General features: G+C 52.8%; 1 protein-coding gene across 2 annotated transcripts in view; it reads left to right on the top strand.

Annotated features, from left to right (window-relative positions):
• The first annotated feature begins 4263 nt into the window (after window positions 1-4263).
• CFAP74 (cilia and flagella associated protein 74) overlaps window positions 4264-19201 on the top strand; it is a 62485-nt gene continuing 47547 nt past the window's right edge. Inside the window, exons 1-4 of one of the 2 annotated variants that reach the window (XM_047791177.1) lie at window positions 4264-4347; window positions 6170-6267; window positions 16978-17063; window positions 19070-19154. In XM_047791177.1, the coding sequence (XP_047647133.1) occupies window positions 16997-17063; window positions 19070-19154 (152 nt within the window). In that variant the 5' untranslated portion in view covers window positions 4264-4347; window positions 6170-6267; window positions 16978-16996. The remainder of the gene's footprint in view (window positions 4348-6169; window positions 6268-16977; window positions 17064-19069; window positions 19155-19201) is intronic. The other variant, XM_047791176.1, reaches the window with a different exon arrangement.

Here is a 19201-nt window from a genome sequence, read left to right as displayed (position 1 = left end):
CGCTGCTGTGAACACAGGTGTACAAATATTTGTTCAAGTGTTTAATTTTAATTTTAATTTTAATAGCTGCATGTCCAGGGGCTACCATGTAGGACAGTTCTAGACCTTTTCAGTGAGCAGGGCTAAGACATACATTTTCAAAGGAACAAAATGGGGCGTTCCCTAGGGGCCTAGTAGTTAAAGGACCCAGCGCTGTCATGGCCATGGCTCAGGTCACTGTTGTGGCAAGGGTTCCATCCCTGGCCCAGGCACTTCCTCATGCCATGGGCATGGGCATAAAAAAAGAAAAAAAATTGGAGTTCCCACTGTGGCCCAGTGGGTTAAGAATCCAACGGCAGTGGCTCAGATTGCAGCTGTGGCATGGGTTTGAGCCGGCCAGGGAGCCTCCATATGCCACAGGCGTGGCCGTAAAAACAATTATATTAACTCCTCCTAAAGTTTCCGGGTCAAATCCAGCAGTGCAGGTTTTTCCATTTCTTCTTTTCTTTCTATCTTGTCCCTCAAGCTGCAAAGATGGGCTCCTGATACTAGTGTCTGAACTTACTCACTTCAGCCCCTTTATCTAATCCCACAGTAGCTGATCCATCTCCTCACAAAGACCAGAATCACTGCAAATACCTAGAATTCCTTTTCAACTCCTTTGGCCCTGAGGATACTCTCTTGTAGGGACGTGCCATCCGCTCAGAGAGTTTTAACATCCCTGAAATTATCCTGTTTCATTTGATTAGGCTGCCAACCTGCCCTACGGTTAGGGGCTTTTTCCTTTCCTTTTTTTTTTTTTTTCCATTTTGTTTCCAATTTTAGGACATTTTTTTTCTGTGCTGGTTTATTTTTGGTTTTATAAAGACGCAGTTCCACAGCCAAATGTACAAGCACATTTAGAGAAATCTAGTTTCTACTTCTGACCCTCCTGCCATAGCTAGTAACCATTTTTGTTACTTTTTTTTTTTTGTCTTTTGGTCTTTTTAGGGCCGCACCCCTGGCATATGGAGGTTCTCAGGCTAGGGGTCGAATCGGAGCTATTGCTGCTGGCCTACACCACAACCACAGCAATGCAGGATCCGAGCCTTGTCTGCAACCCACACCACAGCTACGGCAACACTGAATCCTCAACCCACTGAGCGAGGCCAGGGATCGAACCCGCAACCTCATGGTTCCTAGTCGGATTCGTTAACCACTGAGCCACGACGGGTATTCCAGCCTGCGTATTCTTATTGCCACTGCCCCTTGCTAGATAAAACACCACACCCACTGTTCTGCATCTTGCTTTTTATTTCCCTTAACAATATGTTCCAGAGATGAGGCCAGGGAAGAACACAGACACGGTCCTTGTGCCTGTCACAGCTGTCCCGGTGACCTCAGCTGGTTCCTATTGGTGGACAGCGGGCTGTTTTCAGTCTTTGGCTGCCCTTCTTTTGTGGCCACGCATGCGGCATGCAGAAGTTCCCCGGCCAGCGATCTAACCTGAGCCGCGGCAGTGACAACACTGAATCCCCAGCCCACTGCACTGAAAGGGAACTCACGCCCTTCTTTTCTTTAGAGAAAGTGCATTAGTCATTAGTATGGAAGCGTCCAGGAGTTCCCGTCATGGATCAAGGGTCAACGAACCTGACTAGTATCCATGAGGACATGGGTTTGATCCCTGGCCTCACTCAGTGGGTTAAGGATCCAGCGTTGCCGGGAGCTGTGGTGTGGGTCGCAGACACAGCTCCAATCCCATATCGCTGTGGCTGTGGTGTAGGTCAGCAGCTACAGCTCCGGGTTAACCCCTAGCCTGGGGATTTTCACACGCTGCAGGTGCAGCCCTAAAAAAGCAAAAAATAAATAAAAAAATAGAAAGTAAATAAAACTGCCGCTTACTTATCTTCCTCCGGAATAGACCCTATTAAAAAAAGAAGAAGAAGAGAGAGAGCACCACGAGCTTGGGGGTGGCTTAAATGACTTGTATGGGGCAGGCCTTCCAGGCTTCCTCTGGCCAATCATCTTGCTTCGCCTGGCCTTGAGTCTTATTTGGCCTGACCCGGGCCCTCCCCTGTGTGTGTGAGCATCTTTCAGCCAAGGTGGAGTCCAGCTGGGGCCCTCTGGGAAGCTGGTGGGATGGACTGCGCTCTGGGGCCCATTCCTTCTCCGACCCCTGAGGAACCTTTCTGCACATGTGTAGTTCCAGAGGTCTCCTTGACCCAAGAATGAGAAATATGTGGTCTCTTTATCTTTTACCCAAGCAGGAAGCAGCTCCTCCTTGCTCCTGCCGTCATCTTTATCTTGAAATATCTGTCCAGAGGGGACAGATTCCAGCTGCTCAGCCCGGGTCCCATCTATCTCCTGCCTCAGAAGAAGGCCCATAATTTGGGGGGGGGCAGGGCAGAGATGAATAACCTCTCTTGGAGAACCTGTCACAGCTGATGTGGTGACTCACTTCTGTCCAAGTCCAGAAGGGAAGAGGCCCGGGCATCACTGCAGGGCTGCAGGTAGAGGTGATATGCTGTTACTTGGATAAAGTCCACAGTTCTCACGGATGCTGTGCTTTTCGCAAGCTCGATGGCTCTGATGGATTGCCATCCCAGGATAAAACCGAAGGACTTCCTGGGTTTCACCTTGGCATCAGCAGCCACTGGTGAAAGCCAATGAGTGGCCAGCAAGGCCAGGGGCCTTGCAAGGCTCCTTCAGGCGTTGGGCTGTGAGGGCAGTGGATGAGCCGATCCACCTGTGTTCTGGGCCTGGCATTGAGTGCACTTGTGCAACTGACACTTATGACCCGAACCCAGCCAAGGCCCGGATTGGGACCTGAACCCAAGTTTTTTCATTAGAATCACTCACCTGGTTCTGGACTTACTGAAGTCCAGGTTCTTTGTGTCTCAGTGCAGAAGGAATTCAACAAGAGACAAAGAAATAGGCAAGACATAGATTTATTAAGATAGGACGCTTGTGAGAGATACACACGGATAGGCAAAGAGGCACTGCCCTGAGGATTTGGTGGACTACATTTTTTTCATGTGCACATTCTTTATTTTTTTTTAAATTGTTATTTCCCCAATACAATTTTTTTTTCTGCTGTACAGCATGGTGACCCAGTCACACATACATGTACACATTCTATTTTCTCACGTGATCAGTCTCCATCGTAAGTGACTAGACATAGTTCCCAGGGCTACACAGCAGGATCTCATTGCTCATCCATTCCAAAGGCAATAGTTTGCATCTATTAACCCCAAGCTCCCCATCCAACCCACTCCCATTTTTATACTCCAAGGATAGTGAGGAAGGGGTTACGTCACTGGCTCCTCCTTCGAGTCCAGTAAGGGAGTATTGGACCCTAAAAGATCCAACCAGAACTGTCATGACACTTATTCAAGTCAGCGGAAGGTGGTAACAGATGCTAATGTGTTGAATCGCCTCAGGTTTCGGTCTAATGAAGGACTCCTACTCTGCAATGTCAATTCTGTTCTTACTCCTAGGGATCATTATCCTGCTGAACTTGAATGCGGGCCTCATCTCATCTTTCACTTAGAGCCCTGAGGCATAGCTCACATTTTTATTTATGGTTTTATAAAGCAAGCCTGCTGCATTCTTGAGTGATTATTAACCACCAGCGACCTCCCAAAGTTCCCTAGGTTTTCCTCTCTGTCTGTGGTCCCCTACTGGGACTTCTACAGCCACCTGTGTAACTCTCCCACTCCATCCCTCTCACTTGCAGGGGGACCTTTCCTCCCACCCCTGCATCTCCATCTCTGCTGCAAACGCGGAGCCAGGCGGGTCACAGTGAGAACGGCCCTGCCGGGCTTTGGGCAGGATGCTGGGGACTAGAGAACGCGTGGGGAAAGCTCAGTTCAGCTCCAGCCCAGCTGAATACTGTGTCCGGTCTCCATCTTAAAGAGAAGCGAGAAGCCCCTATCTCCTGTGAACGCTCCTGTATTTAAAACTGGCAGCTAATCTTAACTTCAGCCTGCCTGGGCCAAACCAGGGCAGGCTGCCTGGCGCGGCGGCGGGGCCGCGGAGCAGCGCTGGGTTCTCCTCCACTGCCTGGCGACCGTCGGCTCATAGCCTTGGCCTCGGTCAGCGCGAAGGTCCGCAGCGCGGACCCCGCGGCGCTGGGGGCGCAGGTGGCCGCCTCGGTCGCACGGCCACACTGCGCCTGCGCAGGGCCGCGCCACCGGACCGAGCTATCGGCCGAGCGGGGAAGCGTGCGGCGCGCGGCACCCCCACCCCACGATGGAGCCGCCCGTTGCCATGGAGCTGGCGGCTCCCAACCGCGCGGCGGGCAGCAGCCGAGTGGCTCCCCGCCCAGCGAGCGGCCTCTCTGCCCGGAGCCTGCCTGCGACGCTGGGGCCCAGGTGGGCCCGCTGACAGGTGGGTCGGTTGGCCTCGGAGCCTGAGGCTGGCATGGGGGCTTTGGCCGCCCCACAGGCACCTACCTTCGCCTTCCCCACGCAAGTTCTGCCCGAGAAATAACCGCTAGGGCCGGGGTCGCCGGCTGGTTTCAGGGACCCCTCCGTGGCTGGGGTGCAGCTTCCCGGCTCTGCGCGGACCTTGCGGGGTTGTCTTAGCACCTTTAGGAAAGCAGGAGCACAGCTCAAGAGTGAGCCTGGCTGGTGAGAAGAGGAGACCCCAGAGGGAAAAGGGCGCTGGTCCTAATCCAGAGGCCCTCTGAGCTTGGGTTTTAATGGTCACCCTGTTTCTGGAAGCCTCTATAATTGTGTTTCCGTAAACGAATCCTCCTTTATGTGCTCATGTTTATGTATCTAGCAAACAGTGCTTGAACAAGCCGAGCACGGAACTGGGAGATAAGCGGGCCTGCTGGGGTCCCCAGAGTTCAAAGCATTGCCTAGTAGGTAGCCTGTGCAGACAGATGGTGCATAATTCACAGGTACGCTTTAAGGACTGGTTAGGAAGCCCGCATCAGTAATCTCTTCAGAAATAGAACCTTGTCGGCACCCCAGAATTCAACCCACCCCTGCCTTACTCCATGCAGATCCCTCCCCCATGACCACAGGCTGACTTTTTTATTCTAATTTCCTTGATTTTCTTTAGCTTTTACCATTTTTTGTTTGTTTGTTTGTTTGTTTAGGGCCACATCTGAGGCATATGGAGGTTCCAGGCTAGGGGTCCAATCGGAGCCATAGTCACTGGCCTGTGCCAGAGCCACAACAACACGGGATCCAAGCCGTGTCTGCGACCTACACCACAGCTCAGAGACCGCCTGATCCTTAACCCACTGAGAGAAATCAGGGATGGAACCCGTGTCCTCATGGATACTAGTCGGGTTCATTAACCACTGAGCCACTATGGGAACTCCAGCTTTAACCATTTATAAACAATATAATTGTTCACCTGCTTTTTAAACCTTACATAAGTGGAATAATACTGTATAGATTCTTTTTTAACGTTTGCAACAATCCCAAATTTACATAAAAATTGCAAGTTCAGGAGTTCCCGTTGTGGCGCAGTGGTTAACGAATCCAATTAGGAACCATGAGGTTGCGAGTTCAATCCCTGGCCTGGCTCAGTGGGTTAAGGATCTGGCGTTGCCGTGAGCTGTGGTGTAGGTCACAGATGCAGCGCAGATCCCGAATTGCTGTGGCTCTGGTGTAGGCCGGTAGCAACCGCTCCGATTCGACCCCTAGCCTGGGAACCTCCATATGCGGAGGGAGCAGCCCTAGAAAAGGCAAAAAGACCAAAAAAAAAAAAATTGCACGTTCAGCATGAACAACTTCTTTTCCTGGAGCATTTGAGAACGAGTTGCCTCCGTAATGCTCTGCCAGCTCCAGACACCTCGGAGTGCATTTCCCACACGCGGGGACCCTCCCTGGCATCACCACGGCCGGATCCTCACAGTCGGCAGCGTGACATGGACGGGTCACGCCGTGGCGTCCTCAGCCCCAGGCAAGCATGTTTTTCCAGTTGATCCCATAAAGTCACAAAACCAGAAGGATCTGGTCTGGGACCTTCCGTTGCACTGACTTGTCATCACGTTTCTTTCGTCCCCTTCCGTCCAGAACCTTCCTCGGGCTTTCCCTGACGTCATGACCCGGACACCTTTGAAGGTTACAGGCAGTTACCTTAGGTTTCTCAGCTGTTTCCTCCCGATCAGATACCCATTCTGCGTCTCTGGCAGGAAAGTCCCAGAAGCGGCGCCATGTGTCACCCGCCTGCTTTCCTTCCTTCCTCTCAGGTGGCTCGCCGTGGCCCGTTGGTCGGAGTTCTGACGTTTGCTCTGACCGCTTGGTTGAGGTGGCATCTGCCAGGATCTTCACTGGGACGTCGCTTTTGGTGAGTGACGCATTTTCTGTTGGGAGGTGCTTTGAGTTCACCCCTCCCAGGCTTGAGCTGTGTCCCCCCGGCCCCGACCCCGACCCCCACGGGGGCTCTCGTAGCTGACGCTGGACTGCCTTGAACTCAGGCTCTGACACCAGCCGGGGCCACTTTGGAGCCTGCTCCGCCACTCGCCCGGGGCGGACCGGGGCGGAAGGACAAGTTGCTGTTTCCTCTGTCATCCACGCCGTTGCCCAGAGCTGCAGGTCTCCATCCGCATCCCTGCACAGCCCCCCACAGCCCCAGTCCTGCCGATCCGCTGCTGACCATTCCCAGGCTCACTGCAGTGGGAGCTCTGCTCCGCGAGGCCTTATGGTGGCTCCTGATTTGTGTGTGTTAAGAACTGAATTGTGTCTCCTCAAAAAAAAAAAAAAAGATACATTGAAGTCCTCACCCCCAATATGTCAGAATATGACCTCATTTGGGAGTTGGGTCCCCGGGGATGGAATTAGTTGGGATGACGTCCTGCTGGAGGAAGGTGGCCCTGCTCCTGGGACAAGGGCCTTTATCAAAGGGCGTTGGCGGTAGACACGCAGAGAACATCAGAGGGGCTGGGCTGGTGCTGCTACAAAGCCCAGGGACCAGAAGCTTGGAGGGAGGCCCGGAATAGCCGCTTCCCTAGCACTTCAGACGAGCTGGCACCTGGACCGAAGGCCTCCGGCCTCCAGAACCTCGAGAGGAACTTTGGTTGTGTCCTCAGACACCCTGTTTGTGAGACTTTGCAGCCCCAGTTGCTGTGCGGGGTGAACGCCTAGGGTAGGAATTGCTGAGTCCGAGGCGCGGGAGACGCCGTGTCCTGATCCTCGGAGCCCAGGCGGGGGTTCAGGCTGCTCTCTGACGGTGAGCGGGGGAGGTCCTGCCCGGTCACCCAGGTGGGCCCCGTGCAACCCCAAGGGTCCTTCTCCGGGGAGAGGGGCGGAGGAGGGAGCCAGAGAGCACCTGAGCTGACATCATGACTTTGAAGCCAGTCAGATGGGGCCTTGGCCAGGGCATGTGGGCGCCTCCAGAAACTGGAAAAGGCAAGAAAGTGGACCATCCTGTCCCGGAGCCCCTGGGAAGGGAGGGAGGCTGCCCACCGGGCCGGCCTGGACCGGAGCCCGTGCACTCAGCTCGGGCTTTGGACTTCCCGTGAGACAGACATTGAGCGAAGTCCCGGCGTCTGGGGCCGTGTCTTCCCGCAGCCCGGGAATGTACTGGCTCAGAGGGCGTGTGTTGAGCCTTCCCAGATGACGCCAGACTCTGCCGAGCACGGGTCCCAGCGCCGGAACCTTCCCGCTGCTTCACGCCCAGCCGTGCTGGCTCCTGGGGTCAGGCTGTGTGTCAGCCCGTCTGATGCCGACGTAATAATAGCTCAGTGCGGCTCGAATTCGCCTTTCCCTCGTGACGAGTGAGGCTGAGTGACATTTTTGGTTTAGTATCCAAGACAGATCTTCATCCAACCAGGAGCGTTAAGAGTTAGAGGGAGCGCTGTCAGTCGAGCCGGGAGGACAGGCTGGACCAGGACGTGCCGATAGGCCGGGTGCCTGGCTGCCCGAGCTGTCGGCCGTGCGTTTGTCCCGCATCTTGAGGTGCCCATCAGAGTCGCGCCGTTTTGCTGTTGGGCCGCCTTCTCATTTTTCGTCCTGAGGAACACAGTCAATTCGCGAAGCCGTGTTCCTTTCTGCCGCACGGCTGCGATTCGGCCACATGCGTGTCCCTTCTTCTTCTTGGTCTTTCCCGTGTCGGTTTATCACAGGGTGGGGAAGGGAGTTCCCTGTGCTGCAGAGCAGGACTTCTTGCTGACCTGCCGGGTATCTGGTGGTTTGTATCTGCTCGCCCCAGACTCCTGCTGTGTCTCACCCTCCCCCACCCTTCCCATCAGCTGGTTTTCTGCATCTGGGAGGCTGTTTCTGTTCCGTCATAAAGCAGCTTGTTTACGTCACGTTTTCAGTCACACCTGTAAGTGATACCGTGTGATATTTGTCTTCCTCTTTCTGACTTAGCTGCTCAGTGTGGGCATCCTAGTTGCATCATGTTACTGTGAATGACAGTCTGTCTGTCTTACTGCTGAGTACTGTTCCACTGTATCTGTGGGCCCCTTCTTCATTATCCATGCGTCTGCTGATGGACACTTAGGTTGCTTCCATGTCTTGGCTGTTGTGAGTGGTGCTGCAGGGAACACTGGGGCACATGGGTCTTTTGGAGTTAGGTGTCTCCGGATAGATGCCAAGGAGTGGGATTGCTGCGTCATATGGAAACTCTGGTTTTAGTTTTTTAAAGAACCTCCCTACTGTTTTCCATAGTGGCTGCACCAATTTACATTCCCACCAACAATGGAGGAGAGTTCGCGTCTCTCCTCACCCTCTCCAGCGTTTGTCATTTGAAGACTTGTTAGCGATGGCCGCTCTGACTGGTGAGAGGTGGTACCTCATCGTGGTTTAGATTTGCGTTTCTCTAATAATTAATGATGTTGAGCATCTTTTTTTGTCTTTTTTTTGTCTTTTTTTGCTATTTCTTTGGGCCGCTCCCGCGGCATATGGAGGTTCCCAGGCTATGGGGTGAATCAGAGCTGCAGCCCCCGGCCTACGCCAGAGCCACAGCAACGCGGGATCCGAGCCGCGTCTGCAACCTACACCACAGCTCACGGCAACTCCGGATCGTTAACCCACTGAGCAAGGGCAGGGATTGAACCCGAGACCTCATGGTTCCTAGTCGGATTCGTTAACCACTGCGCCACGACGGGAACTCCATGTTGAGCATCTTTTCATGTGCCTCCTGCCATCTTTATATCTTCTTTGGAGAAGTGTCTATTTAGGTCTTTTGCCTGGTTTTTTTTATTACTATTTCTTCATTGATTTCTCTCTTTTAAAATGTTTGTCTTTCGTTTTTTTAGGGCCGCACCCACAGAATATGAAGGTTCCTGGTCTAGGGGTCAAATTGGAGCTACAGCTGCCAGCCTATGCCAGAGCCATAGCAACGCGGGATCCAAGCTGTGTCTGTGACCTACACCACAGCTCACAGCAACGCCAGATCCTGAACCCACTGAGGAAGGCCAGGGATCGAACCCACATCCTCATGGATACTCGTCAGGTTCGTTACTCAGTGAGCCATGACAGGAACTCCCTGGATCAATGATTTCTTCAGGGATCCATTGGTTGTTTAGTAGCATATTATTAAGCCTCCATGTGTTTGTTTCTTGCAGGGTTTTTTTCCGTATAGATTTCTAGTCCCATAACATGGTCAGAACAGATGCCTGATATGATTTCAATTTCCTTAAATCTGTCAAGACTTGTCATCACTATTCGCAACAGCCAAGACACGGAAGCAGCCTAAATGTCCATCAACAGATGAATGGATAAAGATGTGGGGTGTGTGTGTGTGTGTGTACAATACTACTCAGCTGTACAAATAAAATAATGCCATTTGCAGCAACATGGATGGACCTGGAGATTATCTTTTAAGTTAAGTGAGTCAGAAAGAGAAAGGTAAATACCATATGATATCCCTTATGTGTGGAATCTAAAATATGTCACAAATGAACTTATCTACAAAACAGAAACAGATTCACGGACATAAAGAACAGACCTGTGGTTGACAAGGGGGGGATTGGAGAGGGATGGACTGGGAGACTGGGGTTAACGGATGCAGACTAGTGTCTACAGGATGGAGAAACAACAAGGTCCTACCATGCAGCACAGGGGACTCTCTTCACTGTCCTGTGATGAACCATCACGGGAAGGAAATATGTGAAAGAATGTATGTGTGTGTAACTGAATCACTTTGCTTCATAGCAGAAATTCACACAACATTGTCAATCAACTCCAATAAAATAAAGAGTAGTTCATTATTTTTAAAAAATTGAAACTTGTTTTGTGGCCTAGCATATGATCTATCCTGGAGACTGTTCCATGCACAGTTGAAAAGAATGTGTATTTTTCTCTTTTGGGGATGGAGTGTTCTACATAGATCTGTTCAGTTCATCAGGTCAAATTGTCGTGTAGGGCCAGTGTTTCCTCACAGATTTTCTGTCTTGATGACCTGGATGTCTGAACGATCTGACACTGATGTAAGTGTGGTTTTGAAGTCCCTACTGTTACTGTGTTGCTGTCGGTCTCTCCTTTAGTAATTCGTTAACACTTGCCTTATGGATTTAGGTGTGCCCGTGCTCCTATGCAGAGTACATATGTAATTGCAATGGGTATATCTTTTTCTTGGATCGATCCCTTGATCAGCATGTAAAGTCCTTCTTTGTCTCTTATAATAGTCTCTGTTTTAAAGTCTATCTTGTCTGATAGAAATATTGCTAGCTCAGCTTTTTTTCATTTCCATTTTTTTGTTTGTTTGTTTTTGCTACACCCTATGGCATGTGGAAGTTCCTGGATCAGGGATCAAACCCAAGCCACAGCAGTGACAATGTCAGCTCCTTACCTGCTGAGCCAGGGAACCCCTTCATTTTCATTTGTGTGGAATGCCTTTTTCCATCCCCTTTCAGTCAGCGTGTGTCTCTAGATCCGAAATAAATCTCTTACGGGTATCATAGGTATGGGTCATGTTTTTTGTCCATTTGGCCACTCCGTGTCTTTTGATTGGAGCATTTACTGCATTTACATTTAAAGTAACTATTGATAGCTATGTACCTTTTATCATTTTTAATGTTTTGGGCTGTTATTTTAGTTTCTTTTTGTTCTGCTCTTCTTTTGCTCTCTTCCCTTGTGATTTGATGACTAGGTTATGTTTGGATTCCTTTCTCTCTCTCTCTCTCTTTTTTTTTTAATCTTTTTGCTTTTTAGGGCTGCACCCACAGCATGTGGAGGTTCCCAGGCTAGGGGTTGAATCAGAGCTGTAGCCGCCAGCCTACACCACAGCCACAGCAACGCAGGATCTGAGCCATGTCTGTGACCTACACCAGAGCTCACGGCAACACCAGATCCTTAACCCACTGAGTGAGGCCAGGGATCGAACCCGCAACCTCATGGTTCCTCGTCGGATTCACTTCTACTGAGCCACAACGGGAACTCCTCCATATTCCCTCTTTACGTTTGTTTGATCCTTACTGTTTAATTACACCGTGCTGGGGCCTGGTTCTCTTTGGGTTGATTCTGTTTGGGACTCTGTGCTTCATGGACCTGGACATCTATTTCTTTTCCCAGTTTAGGGAAGTTTTCAGCTCTTATGTCTTCAAATTTGTTCTCTGTCCCTTTCTCTCTCTCTCTCTTCTCCTTCTCAACCCCTATAATGTGAATGTTAGTTCACTTGATGCTGTCCCAGAGGTCTCTTAAATTATTCTCATTTCCTTCTTTTGTTTTTTTTTTTAGGGCCACACCCATGGCATATAGAGGTTCTCAGGCTAGTGGTCAAATTGGAGCTACAGCTGCCAGCCTACACCACAGCCATAGCAATGCAGGGTCTGAGCTGTGTCTGCAACCTGCACCATAGCTCACGGCACCAGATCCTTAACCCACTGAGCAAGGCCAGGGATCGAATCTGCAACCTCATGGTTCCTAGTCGGATTCGTTAACCACTGTGCCACGATAGGAACTTCTCATTTCTTTTTATTCTTGTTTCTGTTCGGCTTCAGTGATTTCCACTGTCATCTATCTTTCCACTCTGTTCTTCTGTGTCACCTAACCTGCCGAGTGCTTCCCGTGTACTTTGTATTTCAGTTATTTAGTCTCCATCTCTGGGTCTTTGTTTTTCTAACTCTTGGTTAACAGCGTCTGGCCTCTCCCTCGGCCCCTTTTTCTCCCAGCTTCTCTGAGCACCCTCACAGCCATTCCCTGGACTGTCTCCTGGGTTGCTTACCCCACTCACTTTGCTCTTCCTCTGAGGTGTGATCCTTTGGAGCGTGTCCCTCTGTCGCCTCATTTCACCTCATTTCCTGCTTTTATTGGTATGTATCTGGCAGGCTGGTTGCACTTCCAAACCTTGAAGACATGGCCTTTTTAGAGGCGTCCCACATGCCCGCACGGGCCCCACGTGGGCCTTGTGCTCCTTCCGCTGTGGTGGGCTGACTCCTATACGTGGGTCTCACACATGCGGTTGGCCGCTGGTCTGCTCGCTTGCCAGGCCTGCCTTGTGAGGAGGTTGCTGGGCACTGGTTGGCTGGCGGGATCACTGGGTGGCTGGCTGCAGAGCCCCAGGTGGTCCCAGGGCTAGTGCTGGCCCACCGGTGAGTGGGGCCAGGTTCCAGGGTGGATGGCTGCAGGGCTCTGGGGGTCCTAGAGCTGGCATAAGCTCACTGGTGAGTGGCACTGCTTCCTGACATGGCTGGCTCTGGGGCCTGGGGTGTCCCAAAACAGGGCTGACCTCTTGGTAAGTGAAGCCAGATGCCAGGGCAGGTGGCTGAGGGGCCCCACGTGTCTTGGAACTGATGTTGGCCTGCTGGTGGGTAGGCTGGGTCCTGACATGGCAGGGGCTCTGGTGGTCCTGGGCTGGTGTCAGCCCACTGGTGAGTGGAGTTGAGGCCCAGGCAGTCCTAGGACTAGTGCCAGCCCACTGGCGGGTGAAGCTAGATTCCTGGAATGGGTGTGCCGGCCCACTGGTGGGCAGGGCTGGTGCCAGGGAGTCTGGTGGCTGATGCCTGCCCACCGGTGGGTGAAGCTGGTCCTGGCCCTGGTGTGGGAGGCTGGGTACGGCGCTAACGGGCTCCAGGGAAGATTCCACGGTGGCCCTGCCAGCACCAGTGTCCAGGTGGTGGAACGAGCTCCCAGAACGAGTGTCCCCAGGGTACGCGCCCCGGGAGGCTGTTCGAGGTCAGCAGGTGCATCTGGCCCAGCCCCTGCCGGATGCCCACTGCTGCCCTGGGTCCTGGAGTGTGAGAGTCCGTGTGCCTAACAGTGGCGTCTCCACTTGCCCTAGCCCACTGGCCCGCCCGAGTGAGCCCTGCTGGCCTCAAAGCTGTGTGTTCTAGGGGCTCGTCTAGGGGCGAGCTGGACTCCAGGCTGGAGCCTGATGTGGGCTTCGGACCCCTCGCTCCCTGGGGAGACCCTCTGCCGCTATGACGACCCTCCCAGGGCGAGTTGCCCACCTGGGGCTGGGGTCTTGGCTACACCCCTCCCTCCCTCCCCTGCCTCGTCGTGGGCATTCTTTACATCGTCTGCTGGTCTTTTCTGCCAGGCTCTGTCTTGCTCATCAGTTGCTCTGTACTTGGTGCTGATTCCGGCGGGGGGAGGGGGGCCCGGGTCATCCTGCCCCGCTGTCTTGGCCACATTGTCACTGTTTGTTACTGATTTGGGCTGATCCATTTGGTCAGAGAACAAGCTTTGCAAGATTTTAGTTCTTTGAAATGTATCAGGAGTTCCTCTCATGGCTCAGCGGAAACGAATCTGAGTAGCATCCACGAGGAAGCAGGTTCCATCCCTGGCCTCACTCCATGGGTTAAGGATCCAGCGTTGCCATGAGCTGCGGAGAAGGTTGCAGAAGAAGCTCGGATTTGGTGTGGCTGTGGCTGTGGTGCAGGCCGGCAGCTGTCGCTCCAATTTGACTCCTCGTCTGGGAACCTCCATATGCCACAGGTGCAGCCCTAAAAAGACAAAAGACAGAAGGAAAAAGAAAGAAATGAAACGTGTTGAGTCCTACTTTGGGGCCAGTAGATGGGTTTTATAAATATTCTGCGAGGGGTTTAAAGGTTTACAGCTGCTGTTTATGTTCTAGGTACAGACGGGTTTTCGGGGTTCCGTCTGTGTTGGGCTGCTTACACGAATATGGCACCAGGGTCTGACTCTGTCTGCTTCGCCCTCAGTCCCCGAGGGGCGTGCGCGAGACTTTCCCACCAGGCGCTATGCTTTCGGCTCCTCCTCCCCACTCTGTTCATCTTCGCTTTGTCTGTTCCACGGATTTGATCCTGGTGGACCTTCCTGGGGAGCTGAACCTCTGGTTGTGACACGACCCGCTTCCTGCTGGTACTGCTGTTTGCCCGGAGAACTTTCATGTTTCTAGATACCTCCAGCGGCTTCCTATCTAGGGTTTCTCTACAGTGCGTCCTTTTCTGACTTTTAAAATGCAAGGCTTCTGTACGATGTTGTTTCAGAATTCGTTTTTAAATGTATACGGTTAGATGTTCGTTGTTATTGGTGGTGGTGTTTTGATCTACTTTGATCAGATTCTTTATCACCTAGACCGTGACCTGATTCTTTCTTCCTGTCAATTCTCTAAGGTGCTGAAGACAATGAAAATCCAGTTTTTCTAACTTTTTTGGATAGCCGATTGATTCCCAGCACAGGACTGCCGCCTGCTTCTTGACCAAGTGTCAGCACATCTCTCACCCTGCCTCGCACGCACGTCAGAGGGGGCTCCTGACCGCAGGCCGTGCGGTGTGTGCGGGGCCGGGGCCAGTCACCACTCCCCCTCCTCCCCGCCCGCTTCTGTCCCCTTCACACTGTCGCTTGTCCTACCTGCCTCGTCCTTGCAGACTCCTGTATTTAAAAACCTGAACCCGGAGCTCCTGTCATGGCTCCGTGGTAACAAACCCGACCAGGATCCATGAGGACGTGGGTTTGATCCCTGGCCTCGCTCAGTGGGTTAAGGATCCGGCGTTGCGGTGAGCTGTGGGGTCGGTCACAGACACGGCTTGGATCCCGAGTTGCTGTGGCTGTGGTGTAGGCCAGCAGTTGCAGCCCCGATGAGACTCCTAACCTTCGAACCTCCATATTCCAAGGGTGTGGCCCCAAAAAGACAAAACAAAACAGAAACCCTGAACCCTTGCGATGTCGTTTGAGGTTTTAAAGGGGGTCAGGGGCCACCTGTCTGGAACTGCCAGCTTTCACTGAACAGTCAAAGCGTCTGTGGTTTGATGGAATTGTCTTAGGTGGAGCTGCGTCTGTGATATTGGGCCTCTTACCAGTGTCACCCCCAGGGCATCAATTAAACGTTTGATATGTGATGTGATGAGCACGGGGCAGAACAGGCTGGACCACTTTGCAGGTGTCTTCTGAAGGCCTTTTGCGGGCCAGGGGACAAGTAGCTGTTCTCAAGGGGGAGGAATGCCGTCGGTATTTTTTTTTTTTTTTGTCTTTTTGCTATTTCTTTGGGCCGCTTCCATGGCATATGGAGGTTCCCAGGCTAGGGGTCTAATCGGAGCTGTAGCCACCGGCCTACGCCAGAGCCACAGCAACGCAGGATCCGAGCTGCGTCTGCAACCTACACCACAGCTCACGGCAACGCCGGATCGTTAACCCACTGAGCAAGGGCAGGGATTGAACCCGAGACCTCATGGTTCCTAGTCGGATTCGTTAACCACTGCGCCACGACGGGAACTCCCATGCCGTCGGTATTTTAAAAGATACCTTCGAAGCCAGCCTCTCGGGACTCGAGTGCACAGCTCCTTGCAGCATTAAAAAAATAAATGACTCACATCGACTTATTTACGACTTACTGAGGAAACATCATTAGGCTTTGAAACTATTTCCCAGTGAATCACCCTGGTGCAATCACTCAATTAAACAATGAAAAACTCAGTCTACAGTTTCAGCATCTCGTCCGTCATCGCAACACCAAGACCATGAGCCCCGGTGCCGAGGTCCACACGGCAAGCTCCCGGCATCCTCCCAGAACGCATCGAGGCGCAGTGAGCCTTCTGAAGGGTCTCGGGAACCGTGGCCCTGCATGTTCATGAGGTGGCAGGTGGCGCAAGCCGCTGTAACTGACGCGCTGCAACAAATCAGATGCTCCCTGCATGAGTGTGACAGCCGAGCACACCTGCAGAAGCACCCCCACGAGCAAGACCCGGAGCGGCCCCGCCACCCCTGCCTCCAGCCCGAAGAGCCCCCTGGCCTCCGCCTCGGTCACCACGCGTGCCGCTCCCTGGGCCCGCGTTTCAGGGCGTCACCTTGTGCTCTTTACAGCGCTGGCCTGTCACCTGCTGTCACCGTGGGGACCGTCGGGGGCTTCCGGGCGGGCTGTTCCGTGCGGTGCTGTGAACGGTCCTGTGCGTGTCTTCTCGGGACAGGGGCCTCAGGGGCTTCCGGGCCGCGGCGGGCATGCGGTAGGCACGCGGTGGGCACGCGGTGGCCTCGGGCTTTGGGCTCTTTCAAGAGAAGACGCGTGCGTCTTCTGAGCTGCCGCCGGCGCAGGAGCCTGCGTGAGTCTGAGGGTCCAGCGAGCGGACTGAGGCCCGGGCACCCTGCAACACGATGACCAGCAGCATCGGGTCGCATAATTAAGCATCGTGCTGTCGTCTGGTGGGAATTTTACAACCGGGGTTCCTGGCAGCTCTGAGGTCCGTGACCCCGTGATGCTGCCGCCCTCCCTGGGGGCGCCGGCCCCCCAGCCCAGAGTCGGCTGGGCCGTCGGTGGTAGGACCTAGGGTTTGGCGGCTTTGTTTGGGGGCGTCCTGCGAGGCATGCAGCGGTGCCACCTCGTGACCATGACCTGGTTTCCGAGGCACCGGTGCTGCGGCCCCACATCGCGCTCGGCAGCCGTTTGTCCGTGGCCTTTTGTTGTGTCTGTCCTAAAGTGTTTGTCCCTTTCCAGCCAGGGTTTGGACTTCCTGCCAATACTTAGAATTTCTTTTTGTTCCCTGGGGACAGGGCCTCGGTCCAATAAACACGCTGCAAGTATTTTTGTGTAGTCTGCGGCTTATCTCTTCATTTTCTTAATGTCCTTTTATGAGAGAAATCGTTAATTCTGATGAAATCCAATGTTCCAGTTCTTTGAAAACCTGTCACTTAGGTGTTATAACTCTTTCTGTAGCTGGTTTCCGCCTCCTGGGATGGAGGAAGCCGCCGGCCTGGTCCCTGAGGAGACACTTGTGGACGAAGCCCCCCCCGTGGACGATGGTAACTGATAGAGGCCTTGTCACCAATCACACGTTTCATTCAACAGCAGAGAAGGCAAATGATGTGCTTCCTAGTTGCCCTTTAGTCACCTTTTGTCAGAGAGGCTGCATCTTGGAAACCCCTGTTTTTTCTCAGGAAGGTAGCATCTCTTATCCTGCCTTTAGTGGGACGAGATGTTGCAGCCGAGACGTCTGAGAGTGACAAGTCTGAGGCCGCTTTTGTTTTCTGTTCCTGGAAGCTTTTATTTTATTTTATTTTATTTATTTATTTATTTGCCTTTTCTAGGGCCACTCCCACGGCACATGGAGGTTCCCAGGCTAGGGGTCGAATCGGAGCTGTAGCTGCCTTCCTACACCACAGCCACAGTCACAGCAATGCAGGATCCGAGCCACGTCTGTGACCTACAGCACAGCTCACAGCAACACCGGATCCTTAACCCACTGAGCAAGGGCAGGGACCGAACCTGCAACCTCATGGTTCCTAGTCGGATTCGTTAACCTCTGAGCCACGACAGGAACTCCCATCTTTTCCTGGAAGCTTTTAGATGTTAAAAAAAAAAAAAAACAACGGATGATCTGCCATTTCTGAGATCTGCCCTGATTTGGGCCGGAGCTGGACACCAGGCAGGACGCCAGGCAGGACACCAGGCAGGACACCAGGCTGGACACCAGGTGGGACCCCAGGCAGGATAGTCTGACCTGGAAACGCCTCCTCGCCCCCCGCCCCACCCAAGTGTTCTGCCGAGTCGGCCCCACACGTCTTCTGATGGTAGGTTGACTCCTAGAATTTCGCTTCAGTCATCCCGCTGAGGTTTAATGACAGAGCGAGCAGCCCAAGCCGTGCTGTTTGCCGTGTTTTCCTGCACGTCTGCAGTGAGTTCTAGGACAGTAATTCCCCGACTGTTTTGCCAGGGAACACCTCCTTTTTTTTTTTTTTTTTTGGCCACTCCTGTGACATGCAAAATTCCCCAGCCAGCGATCAAGCCCACATCATAGCAGTGACCTGAGCTACAGCAGTGACGGCACCAGACTCTTTACCTGCTGGGACACCAGGGAGCTCCCCCCTTACATGCCCAAAAAGTACTGACCCAAAGGGCTTTGGTGCTTATATCTTTCAGTGTTGACCATATTAAAGCGAAAGCTGGATCTCTCGTCGTGGTGCAGTGGAACAGAATCCAACTAGTTTCCATGAGGATGCAAGTTCGATCTCTGCCCTCACTCAGTGGGTTAAGGATCCAGCGTTGCCATGAGCTGTGGTGTAGGTTGCAGATGCAGCTCAGATCCCATGTTGCTGTGGCTGTGGGGTAGACTAGCGGCTACAGCTCCGATTCAACCCCTAGCCTGGGAACTTCCATATGCCAAGGGTGTAGCCCCAAAAAGCAAAAAATAAAAAAATAAAACTAAAGCTGAGGAGTTCCCACTGTGGCACAGCAGGTTAGGGATCTGGTATTGTCTCTGCAGGGGCTCAGGTTCAATCCCTGGCCCAGCACAGTGGGTTAAGGATCCAGAATGGCTGCAAACTGTGGCTCAGATTCAATCCCTGGCCAAAAAAAAAAAAAAAAAAAAAAAAACAAAAAAAAAACAAGTAAATTTGAAAAAAAGTTCGTGTTTGTTTACTCGCGACAGCAGTCACGAACCCATATGTGACATAAAGAGCCCGGGCTGAGAGAAGACAGCCAGACTTCACATCTGCACCTGTTGGTCTGTGCCAGTAACAGCTGCCGGGTGCCTCTGGGAGGTGCTATGCACTCGTGAGACAAAGAAGGAAGACGTGCAGTGCTTCACTGTTGTCATGGAGATAGTTTGTCCTTCCGACCCTGTGAAGAGCTTTAGGAGCCCCGCCGGGTGCCCTGGGCCAGGCGCTGAGGGCCACTGCTCCGAGACGCCGGCGCTGCCTGGCCAGCTTGAGCTTGGTCAGGGCTTATCCGAGAACTTCAGACTCGAATGTCTAGATCCGCTTTTAACTTTTAACTCTTTTTTAAATTTTAACTCTTGCTCAATTTCTAGAAAGAGATGAACTGGAGGATCCAGAGTTGGTGGTTGAGTCTCTCCCCGAGGAGGCGGAGAACAGGCCGGGCCCGGGAAGCACCTGGTAATTAACTTGGAGGGGGCTGGGGGGTGGGGGGGCAGAGCCTCAGC

The sequence above is a fragment of the Phacochoerus africanus genome, chromosome 8 (genome assembly GCF_016906955.1).
Source record: "Phacochoerus africanus isolate WHEZ1 chromosome 8, ROS_Pafr_v1, whole genome shotgun sequence".
Lineage (NCBI taxonomy): Eukaryota > Metazoa > Chordata > Mammalia > Artiodactyla > Suidae > Phacochoerus > Phacochoerus africanus.
Note: the sequence above shows the minus strand (reverse complement) of the source record. Positions and strands in the feature narration are given on the sequence as shown.